The sequence below is a fragment of the Carettochelys insculpta genome, chromosome 1 (genome assembly GCF_033958435.1).
Source record: "Carettochelys insculpta isolate YL-2023 chromosome 1, ASM3395843v1, whole genome shotgun sequence".
NCBI classification, from domain to species: domain Eukaryota; kingdom Metazoa; phylum Chordata; order Testudines; family Carettochelyidae; genus Carettochelys; species Carettochelys insculpta.
In genome coordinates, this window is record NC_134137.1 from 145298788 (window position 1) to 145318173 (window position 19386).

General features: G+C 40.0%; 1 protein-coding gene across 3 annotated transcripts in view; it reads right to left on the reverse strand.

Moving 5' to 3' along the window:
- Nucleotides 1–19386, reverse strand: part of MID1 (midline 1) — a 388661-nt gene that overhangs the window by 160114 nt on the left and 209161 nt on the right. For 2 of the 3 annotated variants that reach the window (XM_074992785.1, XM_074992774.1), the window contains exon 2: nucleotides 1847–2562. In XM_074992785.1, the coding sequence (XP_074848886.1) occupies nucleotides 1847–2506 (660 nt within the window). In that variant the 5' untranslated portion in view covers nucleotides 2507–2562. Of the gene's footprint in view, nucleotides 1–1846; nucleotides 2563–12556; nucleotides 12689–19386 lie in introns of those variants that run through there. The other variant, XM_074992794.1, reaches the window with a different exon arrangement.

Below are 19386 nucleotides of genomic sequence, written 5' to 3' on the forward strand. Positions count from 1 at the left end.
CAGTAAAAACTAGCATGGCTTTATATTTATTTTCCTAGCTGTTGGTGACATTAACTCAAAATGATTAAGAAGAGACATAACTGTTTTTAAAATGCTGCATTTAGATTTACTACCTCTGAAAAAAACGAAATATTAGATCTTTCCCAGATGCTCATAATGAGAGCCTCAAAAGCCTAATACTCGCCAATATTAAATTATGACAGGTATTTCACATTATATAGCACTATCTATGACTATAAAAAAAAAATCAATGCGCAATAGATGATGCAACAGTTCTATCCATGTTATCTAATACTATTTTTACATTTAGTATCAGTTATGACAAGAAAACTAATTTATCAAAATGATAAAATTGGGTGATTTATGTAAAATAACTATGCTTGATTATTCAAGAAATCCTTTAAAATTTAAAAAGGATAATTTGAGCCATATTTTCTTCACATTACTATTCACTGTTTTGATGGAATGTGATTTTATGTGTGGACACACACACACACACTCTCTCTCTCTCTCTCTCGGTAATTCAGCCTATACAGTTATTTTCTTGCCACTGAAACCATTGTATGCAGAAGAATGCTCTTTTTACCTTCATACTCATGATCTCTCTCAGTTGTAGTTTTCCTTTGAAAGCTGTATTTCCCTAAGGAATGGGGGAGGAGAGGGGCGATATCCTGAGGTTCTCTCTTTTTCTGCTCTGCAGCAGCATGCAAGTCTTGTAACCTAAAGATCCTGGACTCAGAGAGGTATCATATGTCTCTATTTAGATACTACCACCCGAATTGGAACTTCGTTCAATTAATTCATTGGTGAAACAGGAGAGTATCCAGGGAACGTGTGTTAGCAATACCAATACTATACTGAAGACATTCTGCAATGGAACACAGTGCTGTCAGAACAGCATTGCGCTACCTAATAGAATAGATGCCATTTCACTGTGGAAGTGGGTAAGACTCACATAACCAAGGTAATGTCACAGGTAGCTCTAAAACAATTTCTTTTTTGTTTTCATTCCCTTGTCTTAAGTAAGTGTGGGTGGATGCTGTTGCTGGGAGAGCCAAGTTATATACAGTTTCCCTGGCTGGTGAAACAAGTGAAGTCCTGAAGACAGATCTTACAAATGCATCCCCAGTTTAGCAGTGATACAAAGATATTTCAAGTGGTAAGCAACTGAATTAGAAATAATCATTATCACAAAATTCAAAGAGTCTGAAATTTCAGCGTCCATGTATATGCATACACAACCCTCTACCCACCTTGCTGCCGTGCCTCAGTATATACAGGTGGCAACGTTTAACACTTGCTGGTCACAGTGGATAATGTTTTAGGTAAATAAGTTTACTTCAAAACAAAAAAGCAGTCATGTAGCACTTTCAAGAATAAAAAGAATTCATTAGGTGATGAGCTTTCATGGGACAGACCCACTTGAAGAAGTGGGTCTGTCCCATGAAAGCTCATCGCCTAATGAATTCTTTTCTTAGTCTTGAAAGTGCTACTGGACTGCTTTTTTGTTTTGATAGAATACAGATTAACATGGCTCTCTCTCTGTCACTAAGTTTACTTCAGTATTTGTAGTATCCTTTGTATTCCCTACGGTAAGTATAGGGAAGTTTAGATAATCCTGCGGTAACTTTATCTGAGGCAAATTAACTGACATCTTCTTCGAGAATAGATATATGCATCTTATATGCATGTACACATATATAAAATATTTTATAGACTGCACTTCAACCCATGCCAACTACTCACCGGAAGAGAGAAAACATATTCCCCACTGTGAAACAAAGCAGTTATGTTTCTTTTCACACCCTGCTTGTTGGACTACGATGGGTGAACAGGTAAAACTAACCTTTAACTTGTCATAGCGCTCGCTCAAAGCTGCCACCTGATGATCACGATGCCGTCCAACCAGTTTACACAAGGCACAGATTAACTGGTCATCAGTCACACAGTACATGTTAACTTTCTCATCCTCATGCTCCAAACACATTAATCCTCGAATGTGAGAGTCTGGAATAGGCTCTATCAAACGGTGGCCCGTGAATGGCTTCTTGTTTGGGTGCGTTGCTTTCAGGCACTCCTCGCAGTAGGATACCTCGCAAGTGACACAAGTCTTCACGGCTTCCTGGGCAGGGTCCTGGTCACAGAACTGGCAAAGTACTTTTTCACTGGATGACATGCTGTTGCTATCAAATGCCCGCTCTCGGCGGGTTTCACTAGGAGAATTGGGCCCACTCACCGAAGCTTTCTGAAATCGGTCGATAATATTCTGCAGGGTGACGTTGCGCTTCAGTCCGTCTAGACCACGTTGGTTGAGAGTGATGACATAACGACAAGTAGGGCACTGGAAGGCAGTGATGGATTCCACTGATTCGTTGGTGGCACAGTGGGAGACCAATATGCGATGTGCACAGTTGAAACAGAGGCTGTGAGCGCAAGGCAGCAGCAGTGGGTCCTCAAACAGCTCCAGACAGATAGGGCAGGTCAATTCCGACTCCAGTGTTTCCATCTTCAAGCAAAGCTTTCCTGTGCTGTCAGCGAAATCCAGGGAAGCTGATCAGCTATCTGGAAATATAAACACAAAATTTGATTAGGCAAGAGAGAGCAAGAGGGGTCAGCCACGGGGGGTTGTCAACTTTCGCCACTTGTACTAATCAGACCACCACAGCAGACTGCAGAGCTTTCTAAAGTTTTGAATCCTCATAGGCGCATGTCAAGGTGTTTAAAATTGTACTATTTTGTATTTAAAATACAAAGCAAACCTTTTGTCTTTTTTCCCCTCTATCTTCACCATGAGATTGAGGGCAAGAACAGGATGTTTTCTTGTGCTTTTGCATTATTAAAAGCCAAAATTAAGACCTTCAAAACAGCAGAATGATATATGACAGTAAAAATAGATTCATGCTGCAGAAACAGCTTTCTGCTTTGCTAACCTACTTGCTTTTCTTTTTTCCTTCATTTCTTTTCTGAATAGCAGCAGAGCAAGGATTAGGTCATGGTATTATACTAGATAACCTAAAAGCTGGTTGTTGCCTCAGTACGTCACATTGTAGCATTGTCTCAGATTGCATATTTTAATTGATGTTACAGTCAGGGTGCAGCAATATACAGGGTATATCTGTCTTCATATATATCTATGTATTTGTAAATATAAAAGTTAGTCCAGTGTTTAAGACCATATATAGGCAGTGTAGCACATAGGTGTATATATACTTGCAGGAATTTGTATATGTGCATAAATACATCCATCACATAGCTGCACCCCAAATACAAAGTTTATGAGCATCTATACACAGCAGCAGAGTGAGAGATGCAACAGAAATACCTAGAGAGGTAAATTAGGCAAAGATATATTATTGATATCTATTAAAGAAAAAATATTAGCCCAGCACCAATTTCAAACATTTGATTTAAGATAGGAAATGAACTTCTGGAAGATCACTGAGTTAACATGTGGTTTGTTTAATTTAGCAAATTTATCTTGGTGCATGTATCAGCTTTGTTGTTAGACTTTAGAAAGAAAATAAACTATTTGCTGAAAATATTCAGTTTAGTGGTTTGTAAATCAGCTGAAGTGGATTAAAAGTCACCCTTGACTTTTAAATGGAAGGCATGGGATTTTCAAGAAAACGCAGCAGCACATCCCTGGAAAGAGATCAACTGAAACTTCATTTTGTTTCCTCTTCTCTATTCAAGTTACAGGGAGTGATTTTGAAAGAGTCGCCCTACACAGCTCTCCCTGCCTAAGCTCTCATCAAGGGCCCATTGCTGTTGCAAGCAGACGGCTCAGTGAAGCAGAAGCAAAATCTTTGCTTCACACTCACAGAGCTGTACCTCTTCACAGTACAATCTATTTAAGCTTTGTTGCTCATAGCTGAGGACAGCTTCAGATGGCACAGCTGCATACTCTTTACACTGTAAAGTCATTGTTCTGTTGTGTGAACTCCTGCCTCCCTCCCCATTCCAAAAGAAAAAAAAAAGTCAAATACAATTCTTGGTTCATTAAGGGTGAAGAGAGCCTGGTGCTCATTAGCAACCTTGGGAACCAAATCTCTTTGAACTTTTTGCATTTCACTACCATTGAACATGGAAATGCAGTTACAGTGACAGGAATGTTATATATAACCCCATACAAACCATAACAGAAGAAAATAGTTCAACAAATGGAGGCCAGGTTCAAATCACCCATTAATTCTTAGTATGTGATTTGTGGCATGGGTAGTGAGGATTCAGTTCCCAAGAATGTATCTGGAGATTGGGACAATATGACCCTTTGCAATCTTTCAGATATTTGCCCCCCCACCTCCCTCAAAAAATAAGCAAACATCCAGAGATTTTTTCAAATGCAGTGACATCATAATTCTTAATTTTCAGATCTACTGTGATGATCAACTTGATTCAATGAAAGTTCACTTTGCCACGGTTTAATTCAGTTATATCCATCAAAAGCCAGAAATACATGCTGTGCCTCTTAAAATTAAAGACTTGTTGATTTGATGTGGGTGCAATGACACCCCTCTACTCTCACATCCACCACAGTCACACAAAAGATGAAGCATTTGTGGTAGGTAAAGAACAATGTCCCTTTCCTTCATCCACTGTTCCATGGATAATCCAGATGATCAGAACCTCATTTGCGCTGTCTGGATTCATTCCACACCAACACAGAATACCTCACCCATTTATCCTACATTTTATATGATCTTGAAAACAAGAAAAAGGAATTTGTAGTTGGGAGAAGCCAAAGGTTTAAACCGGTCAACCTAATGATTCTACACATTTCAGTGGAAAAAAAATGCTGGCCTTCAGAGTGTCCTTCTTACAATTGTTTAGGATTTGGGGTTTCTTCTATGCTTCCTTTATACATGGAACTCTCTCTCTGCATGCCCACTATTCAGTTGCTTCCTTGAGACACACAGCTTTTAACGATAGTCAGCTACAGCTAGATCAGGTGGTATATGCACCGCTGATCCAAAGGTTGGCACTTGTCCAGTGTTTCAGAGAGGTCTTTAAAGAATATTTTGTCCACGTGTAACTTAGGATCATATTCTGATATCTTGGCTCACAGTGACTGCCAATTTACTCTGAGAAGTACTACTCAGTATGAGTAAAGACATCAGAATCTGGCCCTTAGATTGTAAGCTCAAATCAGTCTTGCCATTTGACATGAGGACTGCTCTTTCAAAAAAAAAAAAAAAAAAAAAAAAAAGAGGGCCCGCAGAACATCTACACACACTTTTCTCTCTTAAAGAAGCTTTTGAAAGAAAGTGCTCTTCCTGACTGGGATGCAGAAAAGGGCTTCTGGAAGAATAGCCGCCTTCTTTCAATTTCAGATTGAAAGAGCAAATGGCGTGTGTAGATGCATCGTGTTTCCTTTCAAAATAGGGCCAAATTTTCTGGAAAAAAAAAAAAAAAAAAAACTTTCTAGCATACACGCAACCTGGGGGACAACATTGCCCACCAGCTTTTTAACATGGGAAACATGTGCTCTCTGTGGGGTATTTAAGCATGAATTACTTTGCCACTTCGATCTTGCTTGTCCACCCACTTCTACATAGGTTCAGAATGCCCAAAGGGCCATTGTCTCCCCCGCCCCCGCTTTCAAACTATATTAATTTTTTAAAAAAGTCCTCTTATGTTAATCCATGAATAGCAGTTACAGACTCAGTTGCAAAACCTCTTATAGGCACCACCTCACAAAGAATATACTGTATAAAAATTGTTTAACCAACTTCAGTGCAATTTGGAAGTGATGTCAAAGAATTACTGCGCGCGCATAGGTACACGTGCGTCTGTGTCTACGTTTAGTTCTGACAAAAGGCAGCGTCATAATAGGCAATAGTTTTTTTTTCACGATAGCTGGATATTGCGGAAATGCACGGTGAAGTGCAGTTAAGGTTTTATATTCTTGTTATCAAATCTGATATGGTCATTGAAAGAGGCAAGACATAAATCCTGTCTAAAATTTGTAATTAATACATTTGGGATTTCTAGTATAGCTGCGAAGAAAGTAAAAAAAAAAAATACAATTTTCATCCTGCTGTGGGAGGGAAATAGAATCATTTGATTTGACAGCAAGAACATGTGGCACCAGTTTCAAGAAGTATTCCTAATGCTATTAAACATTCACAACCCAGCATTTGACCCAAATCCATAAACTACTTTCAACTTCTATATCTCAGACAACTGAGGTCTGTGATTAATGATGTTAATGATGATTAGTGGTGTTAATAACTGTCAAGGAAATGAAATGCACAGATACATTTTTAAGGACCACAGCCATCTACGTGGCGCTGATAACCAAAGATTAAAAACTTTCTCCTAATACATTGTGAAGAGACACAATCTTCACATTAGAGAAAGCTAGATGATACTACATATATGCCTCCATTAACAGAGAACACTCCTCTTCCCATAATTTACACGGTAAGACAGAGTTAATAAAACTTCAAAAGGAGAGTACTCCAACAGTTTCTGCCGCAAGTGAACATCTTATTTTCATGTGAATATTTCACACTATTCATATATTTTCATTGCCAAAGGATTAACCTGAATGTCCACAGAAGTAAGCCACGTATGATGTGTACATAAGGTTTGTAACAGTTTACATTTTTTGGAACATTTAAGAGATGTTAACAAAGACAGCCAAAGTATATCTCCCACATAACTTGTGGTTAAATATAATCCTTATGGCATGGTTCAGTCTATAGACTGTGTATGCGTTACAGAACACATGTTCAAAAGGCCCAGTCCTGTAGGTTGCCATCAGTGGGGCTGAGAACACACTGTGTCTCACAGGATCCTCTCTCTCTCTCTCTCTCACACACACACACACACACACACACACACACACACCCGAAACCAGAACCTAAAAATCAGCTGTGACTACAGTATTCTTAGAGCCTTACATTAAAAGCAAACAAACAAAACAATGAGGACTGGTCACACAACATGAAGTCCCAAAAGGTTCATAAAATATAATAGCAGATCTATATTTTAATACGTTGCTGTACACTTACACACAATTTGGAGCACTGAGTTTTAAATATTCACATGTATCAACTAGTTCTGTATTTTTAGGTGCATGATGAGGGAATGTTGAATGCTGAAAACGAAGGGCTAGAATCTCAGCTGATGTAAATCATCATAGCACCACTATTCTCAGCCTCCACTAACTGGACTAATTTATGCCAGCTAAAAATTCTCTTGGACAAAAGTAATTCTAATCCTCTATTTGGAAAGACATTTATTTAAAATCTCTAACTATGTAACCACAAAAAGTGGGTGTTTCATTTTGCTGCTTGGTCTGTGCAATAGTATGTACTTTTTGAGTACATGACAATGACCGTGTACTTAGAAAGGCCTGTATTGGAACCTAGCACTGCAAGAATAAAGCACCATACTTAAATTCGTAAACTGCCTAAACTTTGCATATAGATCTTGGCCATAAATCAAACTGCCAAAAGAAACCCAGCATCTGTTCTCACATCACACAGCCTGTAAGATGGCAGGAAGAGGTGTTTGTGGAGCTGCAACAGTGAAGTTATCACCTCACTTGTCTCGCAGGGCTTTTGGAATTTAAACAGAGTGGAAGTTCAATGTACCGATGCAGTGTTGGCTAAATAAAGCTCTTGCCTTTGTGTTTTTTTTTTTTTTAAAACTAATCTCCATCGTACCCACCAGGCATACCCTGTCAACTGCATAAAGTCCCATAAAGAAAAATGTATTTTTGTTTTCAATAGACCCAAAATATATTCTCAGAGTTATACTCTGCACATTTGCAGCCAGTATGGGAAGACTCAACTTGCTGGCTTTTGAAGGATTCCCTGATATTTACCATTTTGTTCCAACTGTAGGTCTATTAAATTTATTCCTTTCTGTATATTCATCTTACTGTCAGCATAAGACCAATCAGTGTATTTACAAACCAAGATTGATTGCTAAGGTAAGTTGAGGGAGAAAGATTTTAAAAGACTGTAAATCATTTACTATAAACTCTTTCGTATCCAGCAGCCCCAGGACCAGGATATTGCTGGATATTCAAATATTCTGTACAATACAGAGGTATTCCTAGCAATGCATAACATTAAAGAAAACACAAGATTAAATATTAACAAACTTTATTTACCAACAGTGGTAGTATTGTACACTGTAGTCTTATATTATATTTCCTCTATTTATTTGTATTTACTTTCACTGTAGCGTACTTACAGAAAACATAACTAAAACTTATGGATAAAATGCTGGTTATTGGAGAGTTATGGACAATAGAATGCCAGATATGAGAGAGTTTACTGTAAGTAGATTTAAAATGGGTGACAACAAAAATGCTTTTTGTTGGTAAAAGTTGGTAAAGATGTAGCAGCGTAGCTGAGAGGAAAGTTTGGGCCTAATCAACTGAGCCTCAGGCAGTCCCTGTAAATAGGTCCCTATTTTACTAATTGATCAGGATACACAGAGACTATAAAGGGGCAAATTATAGTTGGTCTGTTGAAGGTGCATTGTTGCAGATGTGGAATATAGGGAGTGCAGGAGGATGACAAAGTGCACGACCTGAGCCTACTGCACATATGTGCTAGTATCCTCTCAGAGCAGGCTCACAGAAAGTGCTCATCAGTTGTGACACAGGTGTCACAAGCTTTATGGGAGTTTACAGTTTAGTGTAGTCAAACAAACAACCAGACCAGTAGCACTTTAAAGACTGAAAACAACAATTATTTACTATGTGGGTCTTACCCACAAAAGCTCATTACCTAATAAATAAATGTATTAGACTTTAAAATGCTACAGGACGGCTTGTTTGCGTGAAGGTACAGCCTAACATTGCTACCCCTCTGAGGCTATGTTTACACAGTGCCCTTAACTCCAAATAAGATACACAATTTGTGTTATACAAATCGCATATCCTATTTCAAATCAATTTCAAAATAGGCTATTTCAGGATTTGACACTGTCTACAAAGCACCACATTTTGAAATACTGTACGATTTCGAGGCATCCCATAACAAGGAGTAGAGCAATGCCAAAAATGGTGTGTCCAGTATTTCAAAAAAATATTTCAAAATACTGGACACATTTCCTAGATGCGGAGTTAGTATTTTGGGACACCTAGGTATCCCACAATAGCTCCAAAGTGGGAAGATAGACTTAGTCTATAGTCAATTAAGATTTGCAAAGCAGCTGCCTCCGGGCTTCCTCATTTCCTCTTCAGAGAATTTACAAATATCTTGAAATCCTACATCCCAAGAACAACCAGAAATCTATCAGTCAGGAGTGCCTCCAAAATGGCCATCTCCTTTTCATTAATGTCCACTACGCCTCCTTATTTTCACTTAGCTCTGGCCTGTTAAAGAATGAGCAGGCAACTCATTTTACTTGCAGGCAAAGACTCACCCCCGTACAGTCCAGGGAGAGTGTAACAGGCAAGCCATGTTTGTCTGAAACAATCCTCCCTATTAGCAGGCGTTGATCCTGCTGGGAAAGGTTCTGTTCTGTTCAGGAGGAAGGTGGTCCTGCTGTCTTATCCTTGCAAAATATGAGAAACAAGAGGATAGTTTCCCAGAGAAAGACGCTCTAGGGTGTGGGGTGAACACTAAGAAGAAACTAAGAAGAACCGAACCTTGGATGAAAATGAGCTTCACTTTTGTATCTTAATCTTAGAATTCTAACAGCAAATCATTATGTAGACAAGTAACTGTAGATTTTACCTTCCTGACACAAGGATGAGCCTTGAAAGGAGTTACAATTTGGTGTCACAGTTAATTCCCTGTTCTGCTACACACCACTCCTTACTGAGGGTGAGTTGTAAAAGTCCCCATCTTCTCCTTTAGCTAATGAAATCAAACCTCAATTAAGGGGAATTCCTTACTTTATGCAAGGGCTTTGTTTGAGAACAAATTGCAAAAGGCCCCTGCTGGCAATACTTCATTGTCTCATGGAGGCATGACCAGCCTGTGGGAACTTACAGGTAATATTTCCCTGACATATACAAGCCTTGGCAATCTCAAGTATTTTGTTTTTTGGACTTTCATCCTTTCTATGGAGCATGGTGAGACAAAAACAATTGCCCACAATCACACAATCTCACCTTGAGGACTTTTGGCAGTGGTGCAGAACAAGAACTTGAGTATTGTAAGTCAGAGAATTAAAAGCAGCCAATGAAAGAAAGAATAGTATCAGGAATTGAGTGTGCAACTCAGACTACAAAACTACCAAATGCTATTGGTTCATTTCAGGAAAAAAAATACATAAAGACATTGTGGGCCCAGCTAGGCAGAACAATCAAAAAGCCCAGAAAGCCAGAAGATATCAATTTTAATCTAAATAAAGTCATTTACTATTTGACCTTGGAGGAAAGAACCTGATTATCTTCTGCCTCACTCAATCTACATGGAAGACTACACATAAAGCAGAACTGCATTGATAGCTGTGTGCTGCATAGGAGTTAAATTTCACTGTGTAAATATGGGTTTTCCAAACTCTTATTACTCAGTCTCAATAGTTGGGAGCTGGTGCTTAATTCCCGCTTCTCTCCAGCCATGTGTTTCAAAGGCAGGATGCAGTCGTGCAGTACAGTGTTTGCTCAATACTGCTTTCCTTATGTTCCCATTATAACTCTTATCCAGAGACATGTACACTGCCCATATGAAATCAGGGGGGAGATGCTTGTTTTCAACACCACTCTGAAAAGTGGAAAAGGAGAGTTCTTTTTAAAAAAAATGGAAATGATCAATTCATTGTTGCTGGCTGGGATAGAGACTGATGTCAGAGACAACCATCCAGTGGACAGAGAGGGAAAAGGAATAAATAAAAGTAAAATTATCCTCCACACAATGGTTGGATCAGTACACTAGATACCATACATACTGATCATGAGCCTATTCATTTATAACCCCACTTCTCCCTCATTGCAAGATGGCTAGGTAAAAATGGCAAAAACTGTATGACCATTTATTTCAGGGTTTAGCAAACTTTGGCTCCCAGCTGGTCGGGGTAAGATGCTGGCAGGCCAGGACGTTTTGTTTGCCTGGACCATGCACAGGTACAGAGTCCCTCACATCCCAGGGGCCACAGTTCACCATTCTTGGCCAATGGGAGCTGTGGGAAGTGGCAACCAGCCTATCCCTCAGCCTGTGCCACTTCCCACAAGTCCTATTGGCTGGGAATGGTGAACTGCAGCCAATGGGAGATAAAGGGCCTCAGTGCCTGCAGATGCTTCAGGTAAACAAAATGTCCTAGCCCACCAGCAGTTTACCCTGATGGGCTGGGAACAACCCCTGCCAACCCCTAACCTATAATGACAACATATTAAATATTGAATTCAAAAATTCAGTAGAACTTAAAACCATCAACTTGTGGTCTAGATCAGTTGGTAAACTGAACCTCACTGATGCATCACATTTTTACAACCCCCCAAAAAAATTCAGCTTATGAAAGAGAGTTTATACTGTAGATGCTCAGACTTTCTTCCACAAGATTTTCTGTAGCACCCCTCACATCATTATCTAATTACTTCTGATCATTTCATGGGAAAAATGCATGCCGAAAGTTACAGCTCTTTGCAATGCCATTTATCAACAATGTAAAATTGTCTTTAATGTAATCAACTTTGTAGATCTAGAGTATGTTATACATTTCTGGCCAATTACCAGAGTACAGTGAACCATGGCTTTACTCATTTTCAACCAGTAAATGTGATGGAGAGAATTATATGCATGTAACTGGATAGTTCCGCCCCCATCCCCACTCCTCACAGCATGCACACACAAACAATACCCATTATCCAATAGATTTTTAAACCAACTACTTTAAAATCCGGCCTCTCCAAAATGTCATTACCTTGCCTTTGGACAGTTGTTCAGTCTGAAATATAGATTAGAAACCCAGTAATTGTGAATCATACCCACTACTGGTTTCATTGCATAGATAGTACATCCGGTGGGCATGACGTCAATCACCCATAAAATGCAATAGTTCACACGCTCAAGCTCTCTTTTATACCAGCTTGTACATGTTGGTGCTAAAAACAATGTTTATCCTTCTAAAAGGTATTGCTAGGACATTAGCCTAGTGCATGTCAAGATTTTAGATTATGTAACCTGACTGGTTTAAAAAAAAAAAAAGGAATATTTTATAACAAAAGGTGATCTCAAAAATTTTGCACAAGCACTGTAGAAGGCTGTAGGGAATTTTGTTTACATGACAAAACAGAGAGAAATGTACTACCTTATCCTTTTTAGGGTTTTTAAACCCCACAATAAAGTTGTATTTTACAGAATAAAGATTCCTGTAATGTCCATCCCCGCTTTCAGGTTTCTTTAGTAACATACCCACAATTGAAAAAACAACAACAGCATGCACATAGGTTAAAAAAGCTTATTACTGAGAAACATTCCCATGTTAGTTGAACTTTCCCTAAAGGGAAAGTTTGCACAGACCATAAAATGCTAACAATACGGTAAACACATCTGACAATATTTCAGACATGGAAAACGTAATCTTGCCATTGAAAATTTAAGTCTCTTGCAACTCTCAAGAACTTATCAACTCACATACCCACCGATGGATTTCGCCCTAGTTCTTTTGGCTGATACATTGCTGTAGAGAAAGACCACGTTGACCCACTCAAAAAAATACTGACAAGCCAAAGAGGCCAGGTGGTAGAAGCTAGAACTATCACAGTAATCCTGAAATGGTACTGTGACTGCGTCTAACTGAGGCAGTGGACGCTGAAACACAACAGGAAAATCTACCCTACAATTCCAGGAAAACCAGCTCCACCTAATCACCTCCGTTCGAGTTTAAGAATCAAAAATCCTTCAGAAATCCAGCTGCCTTACTCACTGACCCTTATGCAAAATCTCTCTCAGCATTCAACTTAAATCGAGTAAAAAAGCAATGAGAAGCAGTCTCTCTCAAAGCTTCCCGACAACTGTCCAACAATCACGGCTTGTAATAAGGACATCGGGCTATACTGCCACATAACTTGAACAAATGGAAGCTCAGTCTGCTGTGTAATTAATCCAGAGCAGAATGGTGAATTGTATTTCCCATGCCTGTAAAGGAGACTGATCTGAACTGGCAAAACCTGTTGCTCAATGTGACCAGTACAGGACATTTCCTCTTCTTGGTGGAATGCAGAACTCTAGAGGTCAAAAATAACAGGGCCAAACCATCCCACTGCTCTTTTTAGTGTTTTCTCCAAATAGTATTAAAAGTACATCACATAAACAAAGCCTAGCAGGAGTTCACTTAAAAGCTGAGGCAGCTTCATGAATCATCTAGTTGTACAGGAAAGAATTCCCTTCCTAATAAATACAACAGAGCAGTAAGCCACCTCTTTTTGTTTAGAAGGTAAAATACTGGTAACTGCAGTTTTATAAAAAAAAAATGTTGCAAAATTATCAGCGTACAAGTAAAGGAAAAGCACCAATAAAATACAGATTGACCCAAGAGCACCATGTAAAATGCCTGACTAATCCTGATTGATTTGAGGTTATACCAGACATTTGGACTCCAACAAAGGTGTTAAAAGATTCATGTTAAAGTGAAAACAGCAGGAAAGAATTGCTTCCTGGTGTTTTCTGTTTTTCATGTTGCAATGACTTCTTTCATGTAGTTGCAGCACAGCATAGTGAAAGCAAACATACCTTAGATCTTTGGACATAAGGATTCAAGGCACACATTCTCTTTGGTCTTTCCCCATATGAGTCTGTGATTTGTTCACAATAGAATAAGAAACATTGTGATTATTTAATTTCCTATACATTTCACATCCTTAAAACAATGGACTGGAGCCCTTATCAACATATGCCATTCAGAATTTTTTTTAAAAAAGATTTTTTTCCTTTATTCACAGTGGGACAACTTCAAAATTATTCGAATCACTGGAAAAGATGACAATCCTGGGCATCCCTCCTGCCTGGCAAGTGCTCTAACTGACTGGTAATAAAGCGAGTCTGAGGCTTGGCTCCTCTTGCTAAAGCCACTACAGAGAGAGAGAGAGAGAGACAGGAGTGAACAAGTGGGCACTGTGGCCTGGTGGTTAGAGCACTGCGATGGGAGACTCAGGATCCTGTTTCCCAGCTGTGCAGACACTCATTTATTCAGAGTGTAACAATTTCAAAAGGACAGGTTGGAGGCCTGCAACCCATGGCCTGAGGCACTCACCTAAAAAGGTGGCAGATGTTTGCTCACTTTTCTTCTTCCCAACAGGCTAAGAGAGAACTTGAACTGTCTCTCCTATACCCCTAGTGGGTATGCTAACCACTAAGCTACAGGGTATGAGGAAAGCTACTTTCCTCTGTCCCCGCTTCTTGGTAACAATATAGGTGCTTACCACCAAGAGACATTTTGCAGTGGAGCATCCCAAGCCATATCCCTGCAGCCAGGAGTTAGGCACCTATCTCTGAAGTGGGGAAGGGGTTAGCATGCAAGGTGGCTCATTGCCTAGGGTGCTGGCTTTTGTGTATTGCAGTCGAGGGCCGGCCTCTCTCTCTCTCTCTCTCTCTCTCTCTCACCCTATACATTGTATAGATGCTTAACTCAGGTATTGGGAATCGCAGTGATTTTCTAGGGGCCCCTCTCTCTGTGCCTCACTTCCCACTCAATGAACACTGGGATGTCAGAGGTATCTGAAGACTGGGACTTGCATGCAGCCTTGCACTCTTTTTGTGTAGTAAGAGACGGATAGAATCCAACCCTGTCACTAGCAGCACTTTCCTACTTCACAGAGCTGTTGTGAGGACAGCTACAATAGAGATGGTGAGGTGCTCAGATACATGTGGTAGGGAGGGCCAAATAGATTATCTAGAACACCAGTATGCAAATCTCCCTTTCTAATTTAGCTTATGACGACTCTGTCAAACCAGTTATGCAAATTAAGAACATGAAAGTTTCCAGAGTCCCACCCCCTTATAACAGCAGCAAAGGATAGTGGGAGAAAGATGCTTCAGATCTCACTAAAGAGCTCTATTGTGATCCAAGTCACTTGTGGCATTAGGGGGGAGATTTTCATATACATTCAGTGTGAGAGCCATCAAGACCATAATCCTTTTCACTTTCCTCTCATGAGCCAACTATAGACTTCAGTGGGGTTATTCATTTAGGCAGTCCATATGCTGCAAAGTGGATTTTTGGAACAGCTTTATGCTTACTGCATGGGACATCTTCAAGGTAGGAAAATACCACTGTGCACAACACACGCCTGGGTGGTTAATATGAAGAAAAGATTAAAAAAATTGAAGTATTTGCTCCCAAAAGCAATTTTTTCTACAGTGCCCCCTTGGGCACATTAGCATTTCCTAGTTTTCATTCAGCCCCTTTAATGAAAGCTAAATAGTGCATCTGTGGGACTGTTCACCTCAGCTTGCCTGCTGCTCTACCATTAACTCAGCATTTTGAACATTAGACACCTTTCCTGGAAATGTCTGCTAGCCTTCCCTCTTTGTATTCATTTCCTGTGGACATTCATGACATTGTGGCTAAGTCTACACTACAGAGATCTTTTGAAAGAAGCTCTTCTGGAAAAACTTCTTTCAAAAGACAGAGTGTCCACACACAAAAAACGGATGAAAAAAGCGATCTGCTCTTTCGAAAGAGAGCATCCACACAACCCCTGCTCTTTCAAAAGAACAGGCTGGGGATCAAAAGTGAAGAATATTCTTTCAAAAGAAGGGCCTGTGGAGCATCTACACATGTTTTCTTCTGAAAGAAGCTTTCGAAAGGGGGCACTCTTCCTGAAATGGGAAAGGAAGAGCGATTTCAAAAGGAGTGCCACATTCTTTCAATTTACTTTTGAAAGAATGCTTTGTGTATGTAGATGCTCCATGGGCTCTTTCAAAAGAGACCCCTTTTTCCAAAAGAACTTGCTAGTGTAGACACAGACTGTGTGGAGAGGGAGTAGTGTCACCAAAGTACACCTTCCGCACCTTTAGATGTCAAAGATAAGTCTTTAACGTGTAAGGAGGAAAAGCGCGTATTGCTGACGACAGGATCTCCAGTGGTTTTGTTCTTCAGCACTTTGGTTCGCAGAATCCATGGCCATCCACTCCACCACTGTATGGAGAGGATTTGACACAATTTGGTTCTGCTGAGCAAGTAAAGTTTTTGCCCACCCCTCTATTTTTCACCTGAACAGCCCAGTTTCAGCTAGTGCTATTGGGTGCCATTTGACAAGCCTTGATGTTTGTTTTATTTTTTTAATCTGAGTTGGAAGAGGAAATGCAGGGAGCTGGGCCAGGCCTCAACAGGCTGGTTGCCAGCCATTAGATAGGCTATAAACCCTATAAAATCTAGGTCCCCTTCTCAGACTGTTGCTCCGGCATAGGTCATCAGCTCTCTCCCTAACTTCCAGTACCTTCTACTTACCAGCTGGCCCTGCAGATCAGCACCTCCCTGCTGCCTCAATGAGCTGTTTTGTGGCATTCAGAAGGCTTGCAGGGAGGTGGGGAGCGAGGGAGGAAAGAGGGCAGAACTGGTTAGTGGAGGCAGGACAGAGATGGATCAAAGTTGGGAAGAGGGTGAAGCTTGGGTGAAGGGGGTGGAATCAGGGCAGGTTCTGTGGCAGATGACGGGGCAGGGGGGAGAATTGAGCACCCCCTGGCATTTATGAAAGTGGACACCTAGGGCTCCCTGCCCACAATGGAGTTAAAGAAGATTCAGAAGCAATTTCATGTGACAGTTTTTCAATAAAAGTTAAAATACTTTTCAGGTATGAAAACAACAAGGAGGGAAGGGACGCATGTGAGCACATTTCGAAGTTTATTAATGAAATGCTGAAGTACATATGCAGCGCCTCATTAGCATGCGGGCGGCTGCGGCACTTCGAAATTGACGCGGCTCGCCCCGACGGGGCTCCTTTTCAAAAGGACTCTGCCTACTTCGAAGTCCCCTTATTCCTGTGAGCAGATGGGAATAAGGGGACTTTGAAGTAGGTGGGGTCCTTTCGAAAAGGAGCCCCGTCGGGACGAGCCGCACGGCGGTGAGCCGCATCAATTTCAAAGTGCCGCGGCTGCCCGCATGCTAATGAGGCGCTGAATATGTATTTCAGTGCTTCATTTGTAAACTTCAAAATGGCCATTTGCATGGCCATTTCGAAGTTTGGGGCTAGTGTAGACATAGCCATAGTGTGACTCACTGGTCCAATTTTACTACTGTTCTGTTGAGCCTGACAAATCTTAATTGCAGAAACAGCATGTGCTCTTTGGCAGTCCTGGTGACTTACTGAAGGAACAAGTATATGGTACTTGATTTACAACAATGACTAGATTATGAATTGTGCCATCAAATATGAGATTTCCTTTGCTCAAACCTGACAGTATCTTTCTAAACTTCAAAGTGAGCCATTCACAAAAACTCCTCTCCTTCACAGTATGTCCAAGGTACTCGTAATCTTAAAGGAAATGAAAAGCTACCACCCCATCCGGCTTAACTATTATACAGGACATACATGCTTTTAAAATTCCCCTGTGATCAACGGAGCCAGGAGCTCAGCAACTGTGTTTATTTTTTGGCAAAAGAAAAGGAATAATTCTTTTGTTAGATTGTTAAACTGACAGGAAAACACAGAATTCTAGTTTGACAACTGAAAAGACAGGGAATTATTAGAAAATCAATAATGAAAAGGGTGACAGATTGATTCCTCATATGCAAAAAAGAGAGGAGAAATAGAATTGTGTGTGTTCCCGGGTACTGAATGGATAGAGACAACATAGTACTTGGACCAAAGAATGAGATGTTCTGACTCCTTTTACAGCAGTTCTACCATATCAATGATGCACTACAACTTCTGCTCATCGTCATGTAAAAAACCTTTTGTAACGAGTAACTAACAAGAGCTGGTTTAAACTGCTTTAAAGCAACAGGAATAGGAAAAAAATATGTTTCAGTCTGAAAAACAAAACGCAAAGGCTGGGATTAATAAAGGAGCCTTAGAGAACTGGAATTCCAACTGCAAAAGCTGGAAATTAGTACAACCCTATTTTACATTTGAGATTAGAGACAGAATCTAAATCTGAAATCCAAAATATCCTACAACTAAGGGCAAATTTGAATTTCATTCCCTGCTTTGCAGCCTTTGTTTATGGACAATTCAAATGTTGTGTTACCTTCTCTTGGTATGATGTGCCATAAGCCTTAACCTAGCATTAGTCTCCCTCATTAATAAAGGTCTTACTATGAGGAGTTCTGATTTCCCTTACTCACGCACTTCCCTGATTCAACTTATTGGGATGTAAGGATCGCACATACTTACGAGGGCAGTCCTACTCAGAGATTCTCATACTACCGCTACCACTATGGCATCTCAGTGCCCTAAATTTTCTGTTTGTAAAATATTTTAACATAAACCTTGGCCAAGCTACAGAACAAAACTGATTTCGTGTATTATATTAAAAGTGTCTACATTGATGGTAACCAAAGAATATATTTTAGCAGAGTACCAGGTTTCTTAGTTTTGCTGTATATAAAAACAGTGATGTAAATAGGAAAGGATTGTTTTATAAAGAGCATGTCCCATCTTACTCATGCAAAAAGTTCAGGTAACTAGCGCTGTGTGGCCAAGTTCCTTTGTTTTCTGGCAAATACTGAACTGAGTTTAAAGACTCAAAATTCTCAGGATCTCTGTTCTGGGTCATTTAGATCTCATCTCATTTTTGATTGGGGATTTGATACAGTCAACTGACAGTGTGCAAAAAGCAGCCAATATCTTCATCTGATTGTGTAACTATTTTAAAAAGAAAATAGCTTCTCCAACCTAGAAGACCCAGAATTAGGATATTTTCCTATGAATCTCTGAAAATAATGTCATGGTTTTTGCTATAAAAGAGTGCCATGATAAATCAGTGATTAGTGCATACGTAGGTCTGGTTCACTAGTTAGGTTTTGTGCTTTTTGGTCTATTGTTCTTGCCTGCCTCCAGTGTTCCATTTCAAGAAGACGAGGATGAACTTTTGGTTCTACTTGGCTAACTATGCTATAGTGATGACTATTTTAAAAAACTAACCTCTACAGAACAGCCATTGGTTTAGAATGTTTTTCTGCTGACCCTCTCCCCCGTCATCCAATGGATAGTTAGACCTGATTTGGTGTCAGATTGAGAGTGGGTCTGAGGGGAAGGGACTCAGATGGTCAAAAATAAGCCTGTGCATTGTCTACTTTGAGTGCAAGTTCCACATGCCTTTTAAAACTTCCACTCCTGAAACTCATGAGAGTTTTGGGTGCACAAAGAAAGTGGGATCAGGTCCAAAGTTTCTTAACAAAGAGGGGGAATATGTTACAGTAATATATCAGCACAGATGGATTTGAAGCTGGGCATCTGGATTTATGAATAAGTCCCAACAAGGTCTTTGGAATGACTTCAGCCACCACATGTTCCTGGTCAATTCATTC